The 21,592-nt window shown below is 36.6% G+C and overlaps 1 protein-coding gene across 5 annotated transcripts in view; it reads left to right on the top strand.

Moving 5' to 3' along the window:
- Window positions 1–21,592, top strand: part of CCDC91 (coiled-coil domain containing 91) — a 378,569-nt gene that overhangs the window by 318,563 nt on the left and 38,414 nt on the right. For 4 of the 5 annotated variants that reach the window (XM_046013618.1, XM_046013619.1, XM_046013620.1 and 1 more), the window contains exon 13: window positions 18,220–19,315. The exons of the other annotated variant lie outside the window; for it this stretch is intronic. In XM_046013618.1, coding sequence (XP_045869574.1) covers window positions 18,220–18,330 — 111 coding nt within the window. In that variant the 3' untranslated portion in view covers window positions 18,331–19,315. Of the gene's footprint in view, window positions 1–18,219; window positions 19,316–21,592 lie in introns of those variants that run through there. 5 annotated transcript variants of the gene reach the window in all.

The following is a 21,592-nucleotide window of genomic DNA, read 5'->3' as shown; positions in this document are numbered from 1 at the left end:
GTATTCATTCTTTTTGCACAACACCCAGTGCTCCATGCAAAACGTGCCCTCTCCATTACCCACCACCTGTTCCCCCAACCTCCCACCCCTGACCCTTCAAAACCCTCAGGTTGCCCCAACCTCCCACCCCTGACCCTTCAAAACCCTCAGGTTGTTTTTCAGAGTCCATAGTCTCTTATGGTTCGCTTCCCCTCCCCAATGTCCATAGCCCGCTCCCCCTCCCCCAATCCCACCTCCCCGCAGCAACCCCCAGTTTGTTTTGTGAGATTAAGAGTCATTTATGGTTTGTCTCCCTCCCAATCCCATCTTGTTTCATTTATTCTTCTCCTATCTCCTACCCCCCCATGTTGCTTCTCCATGTCCTCATATCAGGGAGATCATATGATAGTTGTCTTTCTCCGATTGACTTATTTCACTAAGCATGATACGCTCTAGTTCCATCCACATCGTCGCAAATGGCAAGATTTCATTTCTTTTGATGGCTGCATAGTATTCCATTGTGTATATATACCACATCTTCTTGATCCATTCATCTGTTGATGGACATCTAGGTTCTTTCCATAGTCTGGCTATTGTAGACATTGCTGCTATAAACATTCGGGTACACGTGCCCCTTTGGATCACTATGTTTGTATCTTTAGGGTAAATACCCAGTAGTGCAATTGCTGGGTCATAGGGTAGTTCTATTTTCAACATTTTGAGGAACCTCCATGCTGTTTTCCAGAGTGGTTGCACCAGCTTGCATTCCCACCAACAGTGGAGGAGGGTTCCCCTTTCTCCACATCCTCTCCAGCATCTGTCATTTCCTGACTTGTTCATTTTAGCCATTCTGACTGGTGTGAGGTGATATCTCATTGTGGTTTTGATTTGTATTTCCCTGATGGCGAGTGACGTGGAGCACTTTTTCATGTGTCTGTTGGCCATCTGGATGTCTTCTTTGCAGAAATGTCTGTTCATGTCCTCTGCCCATTTCTTGATTGGATTGTTTGTTCTTTGGGTGTTGAGTTTGCTAAGTTCCTTATAGATTTTGGATACTAGCCCTTTATCTGATATGTCGTTTGCAAATATCTTCTCCCATTCTGTCAGTTGTCTTTTGGTTTTGTTAACTGTTTCCTTTGCTGTGCAAAAGCTTTTGATCTTGATGAAATCCCAACAGTTCATTTTTGCCCTTGCTTCCCTTGCCTTTGCCGTTGTTCCTAGGAAGATGTTGCTACGGCTGAGGTCGAAGAGGTTGCTGCCTGCATTCTCCTCAAGGATTTTGATGGATTCCTTTCTCACATTGAGGTCCTTCAACCATTTGGAGTCTATTTTTGTGTGTGGTGTAAGGAAGTGGTCCAATTTCATTTTTCTGCATGTGGCTGTCCAATTTTCCCAGCACCATTTATTGAAGAGGCTGTCTTTTTTCCATTGGACATTCTTTCCTGCTTTGTCGAAGATTAGTTGACCATAGAGTTGAGGGTCGATTTCTGGGCTCTCTATTCTGTTCCACTGATCTATGTGTCTGTTTTTGTGCCAGTACCATGCTGTCTTGATGATGACAGCTTTGTAATAGAGCTTGAAGTCCGGAATTGTAATGCCACCAACTTTGGCTTTGTTCTTCAATATTCCTTTGGCTATTCGAGGTCTTTTCTGGTTCCATATAAATTTTAGGATTATTTGTTCCATTTCTTTGAAAAAAATGGATGGTATTTTGATAGGGATTGCATTAAATGTGTAGATTGCTTTAGGTAGCATAGACATTTTCACAATATTTATTCTTCCAATCCAGGAGCATGGAACATTTTTCCATTTTTTTGTGTCTTCCTCAATTTCTTTCATGAGTACTTTATAATTTTCTGTGTATAGATTCTTAGTCTCTTTGGTTAGGTTTATTCCTAGGTATCTTATAGTTTTGGGTACAATTGTAAATGGGATTGACTCCTTAATTTCTCTTTCTTCAGTCTTGTTGTTGGTGTACAGAAATGCAACTGATTTCTGTGCATTGATTTTATATCCTGACACTTTACTGAATTCCTGAACAAGTTCTAGCAGTTTTGGAGTGGAGTCTTTTGGGTTTTCCACATATAGTATCATATCATCTGCGAAGAGTGATAGTTTGACTTCTTCTTTACCAATTTGGATGCCTTTAATTTCTTTTTGTTGTCTGATTGCTGAGGCTAGGACTTCTAGTACTATGTTGAATAGCAGTGGTGATAATGGACATCCCTGCCGTGTTCCTGACCTTAACGGAAAAGCTTTCAGTTTTTCTCCATTGAGAATGATATTTGCGGTGGGTTTTTCATAGATGGCTTTGATAATATTGAGGTATGTGCCCTCTATCCCTACACTTTGAAGAGTTTTGATCAGGAAGGGATGCTGTACTTTGTCAAATGCTTTTTCAGCATCTATTGAGAGTATCATATGGTTCTTGTTCTTTCTTTTATTAATGTGTTCTATCACATTGATTGATTTGCGGATGTTGAACCAACCCTGCAGCCCTGGAATAAATCCCACTTGATCATGGATGACATGTATCTCTTATTATAACATACAGAATATTTCCACTGTTCTGTAGTTTTGCATTGTACCTTTAGGTCTGTAATTAATTTTGAATTAATTTTTGTGAAGAGGTATGTACGGTATATGTCTGGATTCACTTTTCGGCTTATGGCTATCTAGGTGTTTCATTACGTACCATTTGTTGAAAAGACCATCTTTTCTTAATTGTATTGTCTTTGCTCCTTTGTCAAAGATCAGTCCAACTATATTTATGGACTCTCTGTTTCTATTTCTGGACTCCCTGTTCTGTTCAGTTCATCTGTATTCATCTATTCTTTCACCTATACTACACTATCTTGATTACTGTCACTTTAGAATAAAGCGTGAAGTCTGGTAGCATCAGTCCTCCAACTCTCTTCTTCCCTTTCAATATTGAGTTGGCCATTCTGAGTTTTTTGTCTCTCCATATAAACTGTAGAATCAGTTTATTGATGTCCATAAAATAACTTGCTGGAATTTTGATTGGGGTTGCATTGAATCCATAGTTCAAATTGGGAAGAACTGACATCGTGACAATATTGAGTCTTCCTATCAATGGACTTGTTTCTGTCCATTTATTTAGTTCTTTGACTTTATCATTTTTAGTTTTCCTTATATAGATCGTATACATATACATATATTATACATATAGAGAGATCTTGTATATAGGAAATATATTAACTTTTGTATATTAACCTTGTATCTACAACTTTATTAATTGCTTATTAGTTCCAGGAATTTTTTGTGTGTGAATTCTTTGAGATTTTCTAGAGTTGATTATGTGCCCTTTATAATAAAACAGACAGTTTCGTGTCTTCCTTCCCAATCTATACCTTTTGTTTCCTTTTCTTTTCTTATTGCACTAGCAAGGACTTGAGTATGATGTTGAAAAGGAATGGTTGAGAGGGAACATCCTTGCCTTCTACTTTATGTTAGTAGGAAGGCTTTGAATTTGACATCTGGAGTGTGATGTTAGCTCTAGGTTGTTTTTAAGATTGTCTTTGTTGAGTCTCTCTCTTCCTAGTTTGCTGAGAGTTTGTCATGAGTGGGTATTGGATTTTTGTCAAGTAATTTTTCTCCATCTACTAATATGATTGTGTGATTTTTCTTTTTTAGCTTATTGATTACATTAATTGATATTTTGAAGGTTGAAACAACCTTGCATAGCTGGGATAAATCCCACTTTGTTATAGGCTTTTTTTTACTTTTTTGGATTTGATTTGCTAATATTTTGTTGAGGATTTTTGGGTCTATGTTCAAGAAAGAAAATGGTCTGTAGTACTCTTTTCTTGTCTTTGCTTTTGGTATTAGGGTAATTCATTCCTTACTGAATGAGTTAGGAAGCATTTCTTCTGCCTCTATCCTCTGAATTCATATAACTTTGACTCTTAGGTTTTCATAGAAGAGTAGGTAGGACCACCAAGTGATCAAAGACTATGATTGGATTTTTAGTTTGGGATACTTATATTTAATAGATTTTTAATGTATATGGTTAAATTCAGTGCTACTATCTTGGTATTCCTGGAGACATTCAACTCTTCACTGTCTTTAATTTAGAAAAATCTAGATATATGTCACAGAACTCTCATTATTTTTCCTCCAAGCATGGTGATACCTATATAGTTAATGAGGTGGTAAGTCATTTGGATTGGTCATACCCCTGGAGTTTCTATATGACAATAGTCTACATTTGGTTTACCACCAACAATTTAGAGTACTTGATCGTTCCATTCCCTTGCATAATGTCATTTGTTTACAGTAAAACACAAGAAGAAAGAGTCTCAATGCTTTGGCTGCATTAGTTCACATTATAACGTAAGAAAAATGTTTAATGTACTGCCTGTATTGCCTTGTTTAACTGAGTCCTCAGGTAGTACACTTTGCAGCAGAGAAAGAGCAGGTATCTTAGGCCCATGTTGCTACATTATATGGTATTCCAGGGACATCTCAATTGCAATGTGCACTTATGGATAACTTTTTTTTTTTTAGAAAATTAGCCACCCACCTTCACTAATCTACTTCCTAGTTCCAGTGCATTTGTAATGATGCTTGGTAAGGTTTAGTTACATAAAACATTTTGAGTAATTGCCACATTTTCTTCTGAACCTTTCTCACTTACAAATAGAGGTAAGAAATGGGAGCAAATACAAAAACAGAAAAAAAAAATACAAAAAAAGAAAAAGCAAATACAGTAGTGCTACTTGGTTGACAAGAAAAATAAATGGCTGAAATAGAAACGAAAGTTAAATAGCTTTCATACAAACCTCACAAATGTCTCTGGGCTATGGATCATCAATTTATGTGATTTCTACCTAACTTGCCACCAATTCTGCTTTGCAAATTTCCCACAGATTTTTTTTTTTTTTTCCCACAGATTTTTAAAGAGAGAAAGATTGTTGGCCTTTTCTTATTTTCTTTTAATAGTACTGGATTGTCCCATTTTATAGAAAAACCTTTAACATTGTAGCAGGGCATAGGTGTACTCTCTTCTTAGTAACAGAAAGACAGTATATGACTGGGGGATGGGTTTTTGAATCAAGATTTCCCATTTATTAGATGTGTAAATTTAGATAAGTACTTAAAACTGTGGGTCACATTTTGTTCATCTATAAAATGGAGATTAAAAATAGTGCTTATTTTACATAAAATTGTTATGAGAATTAAATGATTTAGCACATGTAAAGTTCTTACAACATTACCTGGCATAGAAAAATAGCATTGTCAGTGTTATTAATGCTATTTATTGTTGATGTAAGTTTTCCTAGTTATATGGTTTAGATCAGACTCTCTTTGGTACATATACATATATATGATTTTTGAAGTATTTTTTAGTTTAAATACCATTTTGTTCCAGAAGTGATTCATGGAAAGTAAATAAATTAAATCATATATATATATATATATATATATATATATATGAATATACACACACATAGATATATATATTCTATTAAAAATCCTGTTTAATGGTAAATGAGCATCAAAAATGAGTGTGAAACTGATGGAGATATAAAGGAAAAGTTGCATTCACAAACTAGAAGAGTAAAAAAATAAATAAGACCTAAAAATGTTGAAAAGCATATAATGGGGATGGATTCTAAACTATAGTGATAAAATTTTACCTAATCAACAAGTTCACTTAGGATGTCTGGAGATATAAAATTCCCAATCGATTTAAAATTGTGAGCATTATATGTAAAATATGATAGTTTTGTCTCTGGGAAACTCCAACCTGATTCTGCAGATTAACTCTGATAAGCAGCCAGCACTTTGTGACATGTACATATTTATATTAAATCTCCATCAGAGGAAAAAAAGATACTTGCCAATGAAAGTTGAATACATATATGTTCAGGTGATCACCACAACCTGATCATTGTGATTATTTTATTTTTATTTTTTTTACCATTCATATACTCTAGAAATAACAGCATCAGTAAGTCCAGAGGTAAGCTGTTTAGAGCTAGGATGGAAGCTTAACAGTCATAAAATGATTCTGATCCTTCTGTCTTTGTACTTTTTCTATCTTTAGCACAGGCTTCATTTTCAAGGCTCCAGAACAGTAGCTGGAGCTCCAGTAAATACTTCTGTGATGGAGGAAAAAAGGAAAAGGGGAAAAAATTAAAGGAAAAAGAATTTGGGACAAGTGTGTGTGTCCCATTTTTAAGGAACTCTCCTAGAGCTCCTACCCAGTAACTTACACTCCCATCTCTTGAACTACTCCTAACTAGGAGTCTTGGGAGTGACGGCTTGAGGATGTTGTATCATTCTAGAACTAAACTGGAATTTTATGGGTAAGAAAAATGGATATTGGAGCAAGAGCTCACATGCTTTCTGCTGTTTGGTGGGTGTTTAGTGTTAATTATTTTTCAGCATCTTCTATTTGAGCAGGTGCTATTGCCGTTTTTAGGCAATAGTATCCAAGTTTAGCTTTCCTAATTGAAAGCAAACTTCCTTTACTTGTTTACAAGAAGGAGGACCATGAGGGTTTTCTTACGTTCCTTGATCCAGCTGGGAGGCAGCAAGGGATTTTAGGAGGACTGACTTTATGTTTTCCCACTTGGTTTCCTCAGTAGGATAAATCTGTTTTAAAATGTGCCAGACAGATGGTATTTTCTCCGTAAGGCTTCAGTGATCAAGTATACACCATAAAATCCTGAATGAAGAGGAGGGGCAGTCCTATATATTCAAAATGAGAGAAAAAAGTCTATTCAAACTAACTTCCATTTGATTAAATGATGCTTTGTTCCATTGGTTGGATTTTGAATACTGAGGATTTCCTACTGGTAATCAGAACTGCATCACAGCTCTGGAGTATTTCACACTTGGGTACTTGACCAGTTATATGAGTAGTAATGGAAATGTGAAGGTAAGCAAGTGAAGACTGTCTTAGTCTCCAAGGTACTGCAAGGTGAGATCCATACCATACATTAATTGCCTTTATTAATTACATTTCCCTTTTCTTTTGTTATGGACCTAGCAGGAAGTAGTCTGTTGTTTTTATATATGGCCACTGAAGTTTGTAGATTAAGGCAGTGATTTCTTATATGATGCATTTAATGTGCCAGTTTTTCTTTAAACACTTCTGTTGCATTTTCAAGGAACTATTTGTATATTAATATAAGAGAAACCTTCCTGAACCTACTGTTTAGGAAGAGAAGATAACTACATGTTTTAATGACTTCAGGGCTTTTGGCATCTTGACAGGTTTTTGCATGAGTGTATGCAATGCAAGAAACTTACATATTTTATAGCACAGCAGATATTATGGCAAGGACCCAAGTCATAGCTGATGTCCTTATCTGAGAAGGCAGTATAGTACTGTGGTTCAGAGAATAGGTTTGTATCACACACACCTGGATTTGAATCCTGGCCCTGCCGCTGGGCCCCAGCTATCAGTCTCTAAGCCTCACTGTCCTCATTCATAGAGTTCCAAGAGAATAAAAATGAGATAATACGTACTTTATGTTTCCCAATGCACTTAATGTAATCTCCCCACCTTGAGCGTGGGCTGGACTGAGTGGAATTGGGTTATGAAAAGATTATGGTTTCTGTCTTGGGTGCTCTCCTGCTCTCCTGATGTGCTTTTGATTCCGAATCTCATTCTCTGTTGGATTGCTTGCTTTGGGAAGTCAGCTGCCATATCATTAGGCAGCCTTGCAGAGGGACTCACATGAGCTCTGTTGCAAATGGAGATTTTGAGGCCTGTCAGCAGCCACTGTGAGCGGTCAGAAGCAGGATCTTGCCCAGTTAAACTTCGACCCACCTAAGAACTTGGTTGCAACCCCTACATAGAGAGGGGCCAGAGGCACTCAGTTAAGCAGCACCCAATTCCCTCACCCACAAACCATGAGATGATAAATATTTGTCTTTTTATTTTAAGCTACCAGACTTGGGGTGATTGGTTACACAATAATAGACAAATAATACAACACATAAAGAGGTTCACCTATGCAGGGCAGGTGAACAAGAATCTCAAAACAAGGGACGCCTGGGTGGCTTAGTGGGTTAAAGCCTCTGCCTTTGGCTGGGGCCATGATCCCAGGGTCCTGAGATCAGGTCGGGCTCTCTGCTCAGCAGGAAGCCTGCTTCCTCCTCTCTCTCTGCCTGCCTCTCTGCCTGCTTGTGATCTCTGTCTGTCAAATAAATAAATCTTTAGGAAAAAAAAAATCTCAAAACAAAAAAGTTGCAGGGCACCTGGGTGGCTCAGTGGGTTAAAGCCTCTGCCTTCAGATCAGGTCATGATCCCAGGGTCCTGGGATCAAGCCCCGCATCAGGCTCTCTGCTCAGCGGCGAGCCTGCTTCCTCCTCTCTCTCTGCCTGCCTCGCTGCCTACTTGTGATCTCTGTCTGTCAAATAAATAAATAAATATTAAAAAAAAACAACAACAACAAGAAAAGTTGCATTCACAAACTATGTGCGTACTTAATGCAACGTTACAGGGTTATTAATCCTGCACTGTAAATCATCTTCAATATTTGTGTGCACAGAGCTCCAGAATAAGCCTTGTAGACAGCCACTTGCCTGTTTTTGTAGATTGTCACGTGTAAGGAAATGTTATCAGTCATCTGAGATTTTAAGATAGCATGAGACAGGACCCAAGAGGTCATGTAATTCCTTCTTCTGCTTCAAAGTAAAATGAAATTTATATTGCTGAAGGTCAAAACAAAAGAGGACACAGATAGTAATTGGCAGATATTATTCCTTACATTGACACAAAAGAATTACTAAAATCTTTAAAAAGATGAATTGATTAAAAAATACAAGAGTTTGTGTTTGTTACTTGAACATTTCGTTACTTAACAGTATTTCTTTAGGATCTTTGTGTTTATTTGCTTTATAAAATCTCATCCTGCAGACTGCTGTATTTGCAGTAACCCAGTTCTTGAAAACATAGTGTAGGAAAAAAAGGTTGTTTCATTGTTTGGGAGCGTGTAACAAATTGGATGAAAAAATTTTATGTGGAATGTCATATTAAAATCAGTTAGTCTGCCTTGCCAGAATCAATCCATCTTATATTTGAGATAAACACTTTCCTTGCCATTGAACTCTAGAAAGTAGGATATGGAACTTATTAATGGGTAAATATAACCGTATGGTTTAGAGGCCTAAGACAGAAATTCTGCACAACTACCATTAAAGTTTTATCTACCTTTACCTTCTTTTCTAAAATTTCCCTCAATCTGTGGCTTTCCTTTTTTTTACATTGTTTTGAAAATGTTCAGACTTAAGAGTAAAGCAGTTGTTACCAGAATCATTTTTTCCCCCAAATTCATTGAACTTCACATACAGAAGGTCATACTATAAAGTCTAGTGCCTGCTACCAGATAAGTAAGAATAAAGTCTTTACTTACTACCATAGTGCATCCTTTTGCAGCCAGCTGTTTGCTTTAAGATCAAATAAGGTTGTATTCTAAGGTGGTTTGCCTGCACATCAGAGTCTGGAATGCATATTGGTTTATTCTGTCCAGATGATTTAGCAAAAGCTAAAATGAATATTTCCATTTCCCAGTGGATTCTATGGCAGTTTGAGATAAAAGGGCAGAACTGCCCAAATATGTAGAACTTACTTTAGATGATTCAAAAACAGAGAATTTACTTACCCTAAGACATCTTAAAACAAAACAAAACAAAGCCAAAAAACAATCCTTTAGTTGTGGCTGATAGGGTTTAAGACTCTTTATACCCGTTTCTCATTTACTCTAAAAGAGCATCTGTAATTCATCTTGTGCATGGTAGAAAGTTACACAACTTCTTTATATGTTGACATTTTTTAACTATATAAATAGATAGATTTGAAATACACTTTACAGTTGAAAAGTGTTCTCAAAGAGAAAAGGAGATGTGAACTCTGGATTGAAAGTCTTCATGGGACCTGAGTGATGGCCTACATTTTCTGAAGTTCAAGGTTGAGACAACTGGCTCTGCCTTAGTTAAAACCACTGTCCTGACTCTATTGAATCTTTTAGAGTCAGAGTTATTCTAAACATGTATTTTATGTAACATTATTATCCTGAAGTTGGTTCAAAGTCTCTTTCAATGTGATTTACAATAATGCCATAGTTGTATTCCCAGAGAGGAGATTTCATGTCTAAACTCAACCTTTATATACAATCTGTCCCTCTTGCAATCAAATTTGCTTATCTGAAAATATAAAGAAAAGAGTATTTTAAAAGAGAAACTGTTTACACTTAGTGAACCAGTAATAAAACAGATACCATAGGACCTCCATTAATGCAACTAGTAATGTTACAGATAAGTAAATTTTCTTAGGCTAAAGTGATGAGAAGCAGAATTGGAGGATGTAGGAAAAAAGTAAAGATGATAGTGTTTGGAGCAAAAATGTTTAAATGTCACAGAATAAAAGTAATCACTAAGAATAACTTGGTCTTCTTCAAGTCTATCAGCCCTTATTATGATGATTTCATAAAACATACGAGACCATTACAGTAATGTTTGCATGTTAAGCTTTAAAATCAATCCATAAGGATGCCTAGGTGGCTCAGTTGGTTAAGTGTTGGCCTTCAGCTCAGCTCATGATCCCAGGGTCCTGGGATCGAGTCCCACATGGGGGCTCCGTCCTCAGTGGGGAGCCTCCTTCTTCACCTGCCTGCCGTTCCTCCTGCTTGTGCTCCCTGTCTTTCTCTCTCTCTGACAAATAAATAAAATCTTTAGAATCAATCAATCAGTCTATAATCCACTTCCTTCATGTGTCCATCAAGGCTAAGAGTGGTAATGTTATCTCACCCAGAATGGTTCTTAGCACCTTTTAGGGAGGAGTCTTACCTAGCCATTGTCAAAAACTTAGGGAGACCCTAGAATATACCTAGAATATACCTGATACATCAGAGGGTTTCTTAAGCAAAGATAAACTCAACTTAATATATTTAAATATATTTTAAAGAAGTATATTTTTTAGTTGTAGGAAGACATTTAAGTTTGTGAAATTGGTCTTTCAACCACTCAGAGGATCAATTTTCCACAACTATAAAATACAGATATTAGACTAAGAAGTCTCAAAATTTCATGAATACTCATTAAGAGGAAACTCAATCAGTATAGTGTTCTTCCTATATTTGTAATTTTTAAAAAAGATTTTATTCATCTATTTGACAGAGATCACAGGTAGGCAGAGAGGCAGGCAGAGAGAGAGAGAAGAGGAAGCAGGCTCCCTGCTGAGCAGAGAGCCCGATGCGGGGCTCGATTCCAGGACCCTGAGATCATGACCTGAGCCGAAGGCAGAGGCCCCAACCCACGGAGCCACCCAGGCGCCCCGTGTAACTTGTTTTGAGTCTACAGGAATTCTCAAGAAAAATTAATTTGTGGGGCATTTACCAAAAGTATGCTTTATGAACATGCATACACACACATAATTCCAAAGTTTAAAAAGGTGGAGAAATGTTAGTATGTACTATAGCCGTTTTAGCAGTTCACAATGCTTATGAGCATAAAAGCTCTGAGAAGTTATAAAGAAAAGAAACCTTTTTGAAGCCTGCATTTCTCAAACTTACTTGATTAAAAAGCCTTAAAAAAAAAAAAACACAAACAGGGCGTGTGCTACATAGAAATGGTGCTTTATACATTGTGGGAAACACTACTCTGGTATGTAAGGACTTCAACGATTTGGAAAAATCACTGTTAGTAGTTTCCGAGGGCTGCTATAATAATACCACAAACTGGTTGGCTTAAAACAACAGAAATTTATTTTCTCACAGTTCCAGAGGCTTGAAGTCCCAAAATCAAGGTGTTGGAGGGGCTGTGCTATCTCTGAAGGCTCCAGGGTGTGATCTGTTCTGTGCCCCTCTCCTAGCTTCCCATGTCGCTGGCAGTCCCACGCATTCTTTCCTTTACAGCCGCATCAGCCCCAGTCTGCCTCCAGCTTCACATGCTGTTCTCCCCTGTGTCTATTTCCCTGTTTCTCTGTCTCTTCTTAGGACACTAATGATTAGATTTGAAGGCCATCCTAATCTGGTATGACCTCATCTTACATCTTAATTATATCTACAAAGATCCTTTTTCCAAAGGAGGTGACATTCACAGGTGTGGGAGTTAGGAGTTAAATATATCTTCTGGGGGGACACAGTTCCACCCATTACGTTGATTCCCTGCCAAACCTCATATCCCACTGCTCCTTGACCAGGCCATTTGTTAGTGTGCACCAGGTCTTAGTTTTCTGACCTTTTCTTTTATCTACATTCATTCCATAGATAAGGCCTTTCTGTGATTTAAATGTCTTCTCCATACAGATGATTTCCAAATCTGTATCTCTTGCCCTGCCCTCCCTGCTGAACTGCAGTCTTATATCCAGTATCTGCCACATCTGATAGGATTAGACAGACTAACCCTGTCCAAAACAAAATTCTCATTTTCCTGGGGCCGCCTCACTCCAGCTGCAGTCCATCGCCAGTAAATGGCAATATCCTTCTAAGAATCACCTTTGTTTCTCTATTCCTTTTACCCCCACTCCTAATCCATCAGCAACCCAAGCTGATCCTGTCTCAGATACCTTCCCAGCCCGAGTGCGGCCAAGCTCGCACTGCCGGCAGTCTGGTTGGTGTTCTGCCTTTCCCAAACCAGAAGTCTCCTCAGTGGGGTTTCCTCTTCCACATTCGCCCCACTACAGTCTGTTGCCCACAGTAACAAAGTCCACTCTTTTTTTTTCTTTTTTTTTCTTTAATTTATTTATTTTTTCAGCGTAACAGTATTCATTGTTTTTGCACAACAGCCAGTGCTCCATGCAATACGTGCCCTCCTTATTACCCACCACCTGTTCCCCCAACCTCCCACCCCCGACCCTTCAAAACCCTCAGGTTGTTTTTCAGAGTCCATAGTGTCTTATGGTTCGCCTCCCCTTCCAATTTTTTTTTTTATAAACATATAATGTATTTTTATCCCCAGGGGTACAGGTCTGTGACAAAGTCCACTCTTGATCAAACATCGAGTATGGTCACAGTCCTACTCCAAACTCTCCAGTGTCTTCCCGTGACCCGTGGCGTCCGACACACTCTGACCACTGTCTGCTTCTCGGATCCCCCTCCTCCTCCCCCTTGCTCAAAGTTGAATACTTTGCCAAAATTCTTCTTGCCTCAATAAAGGATAGTAAGGTAATGCCTAATAAAACAGAAACTGTTGAAATTCAGGAATTTTCCAAGAACATCAGCTTGATGCACTCATTTCAGGGAGAGGAATCCGCCATCTTTCTAAGAGAAAGGTCTAAAGTGTTCCTCTTCACAGACAGGATTTTTGTATTATGTCCAGGAAGGACACGCCAAATTGGAATTTCAGCTCTGTGATGGCCCAAATTATCTTCCTTCCCATAAAGGATCAGTGTCAATTTATTTCTCCTTAAAGTGTTGAGTGCCTGTTGATTTAGTGGATCCTTGACTTCAGACAGTTCTAGGGAGGCATGCTGAAAGATGTGAAGCTGCCTAAACCCAAAACCAGTATGTCCATGATCTTCTAATCCACTAGTTCCACAAGCAAAAAGAGAGAGGTGCTTGATATGCTTAAATAAATCTATTAAACCTTTTTGGATATTTTTGCATATATATATATATATATGCATATATATATATATACACACACACATATATACACACACATATATGCATATATATATGCATATATATATATACACACACACACATATACACACACACACACACACACATACATACATACATATGGGCAGGAATATATCCCTGCTTTTTAAAAAAAATTACAGAATATTCGTTCTGAATATACAAATCCAGATGTTATTGTCACTTAGCGACAATCACAGGTGGCATGTTAATTATGTGAGCTTGTGCAATAGGCCCTCAGGAGAAAAGTTTCTCTTCTGTCTAATAGTCATAAATTCTAAGATACTCAGTCAACCTTTATTTTAATCCAACTCCTAATTATTCTAGGGGGCTTCTAGAAGACGTTGAACTATTAAAGCTAATATTTATGATATATGCACATGAATTATGAAACATATTTGTAAAACACCCATGAAGCCCCCTCCAGAATGAATCCAGGTGTCCATCTGCCTGACACCATACTCTATATAACTCCAGATACAAGTATCCTCATTTGTAATTGCATAATTTCCTTACCTCAAAAAGAAATATTCTGTTCCTATTGAAGTAACTCAAAATAATACATTTCTGAATTTTGCTTGGCTTTTCTGCTATATGAAAAAGGGTATCAGGCTATCTGTAGCCTCACCCACTTCCTTTTTAAATTCAATTTTATTACAAATGGTCACTAATTTATATTCTTCTGAAATATTTGATGGTATGGTTGGTAATATGTTTGTTAATATGTGATACATTAAGATTTATTGTTAAGTTGTAGTAATTAGGCCAGTATTATATTTGTGTGGGGATAGGTGAATTGTCTAGTGGAACAGAACAGGGAGCCCAGAGACAGATTCTTGCCTACATGGGAATCTGATTCATGATGAAAATAACATTGCAGGTGACATAGGCTTTGGCTTAAGCAGTCTCTATAAGATGTATTAGCTTAGGTGTACAGAGATCTGTGTTTGAGGATGTTCATTACAGCATTGATTATAATAGCAAAAGATTAGGAGTGATCCAAGGGTCTATCAATAGAATAATTTTAATATAAATAGTAAAATATATATTATAGTATATATAATGATAAATGCACAGAGGAAAAAGTATGCAATCATTTGAAAGAAGAAAACGGGAAACTGATCCTCTCATATACTGCACATGGACGGATAGATTTGCATCCCCACTCTGGAAAGCAATTTGGTATTATCTATCACAATTTAAAATATGCAGACCTTACGATGTAGAAATTTCACCTGTTGGAATCTGTCCAAGAGATACCCTTGAATATCTTTTGAAGGGAGTGCACTCAGGTTGTTAATTTCCGTGGTGCTTCAAAAACAAGACAAAACTGGAACAAACTTCCATGTCTATCAATGGGGAGAGTGACTACATCAAATGATGGAATACAGTCCAGCAATTTCTTAAAAATGAGATGGGGAAAGTTCCAGTAATGGCAGTTGGAACAATGGGATTATGTGGACCCTCCCATATTTAACAATTATAAGATCTGGACCAAATATTTTTTGAAACCCATCTTTTAAATGCTTGAAAGCATCCAGAAGTACACAGAAACCACTGGGAATGGACTGCAACTGGTGTTAGTACCTTCTTCTATATTATTGAATTTGGACCAAGTGTAAAATTTTAAAACTATAAATATTCATATTTCAATTTGTTTTACATGTATTTAAAATAAAACTTTTTTTTTCCTTTCCTACTTATCTTTTAGACTAGGTCAAGCATGTTTTCACTTTTAGAATTAAACATGGATCTGTCATTCCCTGATAGATTGCCTTGCTCTGATTGGTTGAAGACTTCTTGATTCATCAACCTCAGCAAAGATTTATTGACTGTCTAACATGTGCCAGACCCTCTTCTAGATGCGGGGTATAGTTGTCAGCAGGACAACTCTCTGCTCCCTCGGGGTTTATACTGTAATGAACTGTCTTATTTAATAGACATGTGGAAGCGAAGGCATATATTCCCCTAAAGGTATCATCTGAAAGAAAAAGGGGAAAAAAAAAGAAAAACGATAAACAGAAATCCTATTTCTGTATGTGTATGTATATGTGTGTGTGCTTGTCTATATGTGTGTGTGTGTATATATATATATGTATCCCAAACTGTTAGAATTATATATATATTTATAATATAATATAATTATATACATAAGTTAAAGGATTATGTATATTTTATATATAGAATTATATATATATATATATAAATATATATATAAATATATATATAAATATATATATAAATATATATATAAATATTATATATATATTTATAAATAAATATATATATTATATATATAATATATATGTATATATATATAAATATAAATATAAATAAATAAATATATAAATAAATATATAAATATATATATATATATATATAAATATATATATATATATATATCCCAAACTGTTAGAACTGAAAGGAGTCTTACTGGTGTTCAGTGTTTTACATGAGCATTTTGCTAAATGCATTTTTTTACTAACTAATTTTTAGGATATTTCAACATTTTGTTTTATTTATTTATTTTTTATTTCGTTTCAGCGTAACAGAATTCATTGTTTTTGCACCACACCCAGTGCTCTATGCAATACATGCCCTCCCTAATACTCACCACCTTGTTCCTCCAACCTCCCACCCCCCGCCCCTTCAAAACCCTCAGGTTGTTTTTCAGAGTCCATAGTCTCTCATGGTTCATCTCCCCTTCCAATTTCCCTCAACTCCCTTCTCCTCTCCATCTCCCCATGTCCTCCATGTTATTTGTTATGCTCCACAAATAAGTGAAACTATATGGTAATTGACTCTCTCTGCTTGACTTATTTCACTCAGCATTTTTACCTTCCAGTTTTTCAGTCATTTTGATATCAGTGGTTTATAGAGGTGGAATTTAACAGAATTCTTGTTTGTATTTTTTTTTATGTTGGGGAGAGCTTATGGGAAGATTATGTCAGCTTTTATATAAGTCTGACAAGTATATGCTGTGAGAAGTAATTTTCTTGGCTTTTTTTTTAAGTTCTTATTTCAATTCCAGTATAGTTAATATACAGTGTTCTGTTAGTTTCAGATGTACAATACAGTGATTCCCCGATTCTATACATTACACAGTGCTCATCACAGGAGGAGCATCCTTTAATCCCCATCACCTATTTCACCCATCCCCCAGTCTACCTCCCCTCTGGTAACCCTCAGTTTGTTCCCTGTGGTTAAGAGTCTGTTTCTTGGTTTGTCCCTCTCTCTCTCTCTCATTTTTTCCCCCTTTGCTCTTTTGTTTTGTGTCTTAAATTCCATGTATGTGTGAAATCACATGGTGTCTGTCTTTCTCTGACTTACTTCACCTAACATTATACTTCCTAGCTCCATGTGTGTCATTGCAAATGGCAAGATTTCAATCTTCTTTATGGCTGAATAATATTCCATTATTATATATATTATTCCATTATGTATATAAAATACACACACACCACATCTTTATCCATTCATCAATCAATGGACACTTGGGCTGCTTCCTTTATTTGGCTATTAATAAATAATGCTGCAATAAACATACAGGCACATGTATCCCTTTGAATTAGTGTTTTTGTGTTCTTTAGTACATATTTAGTCGTGCAGTTGCTGGATCATGCAGTAGTTCTATTTTTAACTTTTTGAAGAACCTCCATACTGTTTTCCATACATTTCCAAACATCTCCTACCAATTGCATTCCTACCAATAGTGCATGAGGGTTCCCTTTTCTCCACATCCTCACCATCCCTTGTTCTTTTTTATGTTGTTGATTTTAGCCATTCTAACTGGTGTCAGGTGATATCTCCTTGTGGTTTTGATTTGCGTTTCCCTGATAATGAGTGGTGTTGAGCATCTTTTCATGTGTCTCTTGGATCATGGGCAAATATTTTAGGGCAGAAGGAGAGTTAGAAACTTATCTTGATGTATTCAATAATCCTTACCATCCAGAAAATTCTTTGTTATATGACTTTTATTATTAGCCTTTTGTTCACTATATTAATTTGTTATTGATACATTAAAACAGTCTCTTAACTCAGCAGGAAGACCAGGTCAAGTAAGTTTCAACAGTATCAAGTATTTCTTAAAATACACCTGTCCCAAGAACTTTCTCTAACTTCAGCTTCAGGATGATCTCTCACTTTTTCTTAATTCTGCTAAAGTCTATGCATGATGTAATTATGCTGTATTTTTGTACTGTGTATTTCTTTTGTTTTTCACATCTGTAATATTTATATTCTTTGTGTTCTTTGTGGCTATTTAGTCTGTATATTCATTAAGAATATATTCATTAAGAACTGACATCTTTATATTTTTGCTTTCTGAAATCACTATAACTAAATTTATGCTATTTTCTAATAACTGAATACCAGTATCAATTTTTAAAACTGTAATGAGCATCATCTCACTTTAGCAGTTACAGGCCAGAATTGTGACTCCATTGTCTCTGAATATAAGGCACTATTTGATTTTCTACATCATTATCTAAAAGTTTTCTCTAGTGGGCTTCGGTGGCATAATATTCCTTATCTGTCAACTAAGTGTATTTTTTTTCTCTTTTTCTCTCTCTTTAAAAACAAACAAACAAACACAAAAAAACAAACAAAAAAAACACAACAGCTTGATCAAGTCATCCGCCAAAGAAGCCTGTCCAGTTTGGAACTGTTCCTCTCTTGTGCTCAGAAACAGTTAAGTGCGTTAATAGCTACAGAACCAGTTGACATTGAATAAAGAGAACGTGACAAGCTAACCCACACTGGCAATGGATAAATCACTGGACCTCCAAAATACATGCTGTGAAGTATAAAGATGCTTTTGTTTTCCTTCCAAACCTTGGAGAATTGATTTCCACTTCAAGGGTAAACCAAACCAATATTTGGAAGAACTATCACGAGATCTAACTTATTTTCTTTTGTTTTCTCCTCTACATTTACTGTCATTTTCTTAGGAGTAGTAGTTGTCATAGTGTAGCAATGGAAAAGTATGATGTGACCTAAAAGCCATTGAAAATTGCCATGTTACCAAAAGCTAATTAAACTTACTAGCCTCCAGTGGCCTATTATATTGTATTTGGCAAAAAATAGTAACTATCTTTACTTAATGCTTCACAGTGACCCTTGATAAGATTCTAGAATGTAATCATTTATTTGATTTTGAGGATAGAAACAGCATGGACTTCAGCATCATTTACTTATCTATATAACTTCAATGTAAAACACTGATATGACAAAGAGTCATTCTGATATTACCAGATCCCTTTTCTGTAGTGGGATCTATGTGTTTTCACTGGTATCAATTAAAAATACTGAACATTATTATATTAATTCAGCTTTGATCTGATGTGCCTAAAGGGGTATGTGTGTGATAGATGCTTATTTTCTGTTTCTGTTCTTCAAAGCCACTATAAATCAGTGAAATCATTTTTCTTATTAATCATTATCATGAACTTAATCTCCAGAAATATAATAGAACTTAGTCATTTATGGGAAGTCAGGTTCAAATATAAAAGATGTAAAATCCTTTCCCAGTACTTCAGAATGTACTTAAATCATGAGTAATGTACTTTAATGAGAAATCATGAGTTTTTTTTTAACATCAAAACTAAAATGCTGTCATTAAAATGTATGCAAACATTTTGTTTTGTTTTCTGAAATGCTTCTATTTCCATGGGCTTTGTACTTTTCTGAGATTTCTCAATGTAATAAAAAGAACTCCAAAAACGTATTTGGTTATTAGTTTTATTTTTTTAATCCTTTTTAAAAATTAATTCTTTTTAGGGGCGCCTGGGTGGCTCAGTGGGTTAAAGCCTCTGCCTTCGGCTCGGGTCATGATCTCAGGGTCCTGGGATCGAGCCCCGCATCGGCCTCTCTGCTCTGCGGGGAGCCTGCTTCCTCCTCTCTCTCTGCCTGCCTCTCTGCCTAGTTGTGATTTCTCTCTGTCAAATAAATAAAATATTAAAAAAAAATTAATTCTTTTTAAAAAATCTTTTTTACTCAAACTTCTATAAATAGATCTCCTCGGATGTGAGGGCGATCTGGCTGCAACATCTATCACTCCATTGATCGCCAGGGTTGATTCTGCTGATCTGGCCAGCTAGGCCGGTATCCCCTTCCTCCCTCACCTCTCCATGTGTGTTCCTCCCGAAGCTGCGCTCTCAGTTGAAGAGGACGACCTTCCCCAGTAGAGGAAAGGACCGTTCTTCAGTCAAGGGTATACGAGTAGCTGCGCTCCCCTGCTAGAACCTCCAGACAAGCTCTCAAGGTCCTTTTGTAGGAGAACGTAGGGTAGTCAGTCTTCCAAGACTGCAGACACATCCAAATGAGGCACTGCACGTGGCAGTCTGCCTTTCTTAAAAAATAAAAATGAAAATAAAATAGACCTCCTCCTAACCATTTAGAATAATGTTTACCAACAATCTTTAAATGTTGATGACTAATTCGTTTTCTCTTATAAACTTAAAAAAGATATTAAAGCCACTCACTTGAAATGCAGCATAGTAAATAGAGAGAGGAGGGCTTTTAATTCAGGAATAAGCCAATAACACAATGTTAGAGTCCTATTTAAAATCATTTGACTCTCTGTCCTCAAATTTAAAATGGTAAGATATTTTGCAAGTCACTTAAAACATGAATTAGATGAAAATGAAGCATAGAAGGTCACTGAAACTAAGATCCAGAGAGACTAAGATCCAGAGATAGTAGAAATGTCAAGAAAATGAAATAGTCTACACCGCTCTTCCACCCCCTACCACCACAGATTGCCTTTTGCTCTTCTTCTATTTGGGGTTCCAGCTTTGCTCTTGACTTAGACTAATTGTTTGAAGTAATTCGAAACAAATTGATACTGATTAGTCTGGGAGCATTCGCAGAACACCCAGCAAGCACAACTAGAAATTCTTGGATTGCTGTTTGGTGCTTCTTTCCCAAAGAGCTGTCCTTAAAAGTAACTAAAAATGATCATCTGGGCAAAGAAATGATTATTTGAATACATTAATCCTTCCAGTCTTACTATCTGTTCAGTGATGTTCAAGTTCTAGATCTCATTGAGAACTATTCTTTTTTTGCTCTGGTTATCAAGAGGACACAGACCATCTCAGGTCATAGCCACTGAGAAAATTAAATGCTTAAATATTGTGCCATGACTAAAGGTGAGAGTCTTGCCCTGAATGTGAGCCCAGAGTCTCAAAGAAAAGTAGTCATATGTTTTGTGTCTAAAGCTTTTTTTGCCTATTGTATGATTTTTCTTAACTCTTTTTATGTAGCATTTTCTACTTTTATATTTAGGTGAGTAAGGCACCATCTGAAAGGCTGAGAGTAAGACAGCCATTCGATTTTTGGAATAATAAAGCCATTTTCAAACTGTGACCCCATTTTTAATAGCATGCTTGAGGGTTCATTAATAGAAAAGTTCTCCCTCCCCCCAGATGAGTATCCTCTTTGTGCCTGGCATTTTCACATGTTATCCCGGTGACCTATAAGGTTACAATATCTAGTGAAGGAGATGATACATCCATATTTATTAGTGGAAAGGTGTTTACTTGCCCAAAATGACCGGGTGGTGTTGGGATTCAACTCAGAGTTTTCAACATGCAGTTTCAGTCTTTCTAGTCTACTGGAGATACCTAATACTCTCTCTGTGAGAAGATACCTGGAACTTTCTAGTTCATGTACTCTCCTTACTTCATTTTAATCTTAAGAAGAAGACTACCCCCTTTTATAAAGCTAGTTGGAGCTCAGGGCCTGCCACATTCTAACTGTGGAACGTTGGACAAGTTGCCTAACCAATTTGAGTCTCAGTTTTCTCTTTGTGAGGTGGAAATAGTGGTTTTTGTAGGATTTTTGTGAAAATTGAATTAAGCTTTTAAAATGCTCCATAGAATAGACCTTGCTAGTATGGCCACCAGTTCACAATAATTCCCCTTTCTCTGTGAACCGCCCACAAAATACAGGTGTGGTTGCCCAAAAAGAAGTGGCTAAAACAGTATTATCCAGTC

Source organism: Meles meles, chromosome 7, assembly GCF_922984935.1.
Source record: "Meles meles chromosome 7, mMelMel3.1 paternal haplotype, whole genome shotgun sequence".
Lineage (NCBI taxonomy): Eukaryota > Metazoa > Chordata > Mammalia > Carnivora > Mustelidae > Meles > Meles meles.
This window is presented reverse-complemented; position numbering and strand designations above follow the sequence as displayed.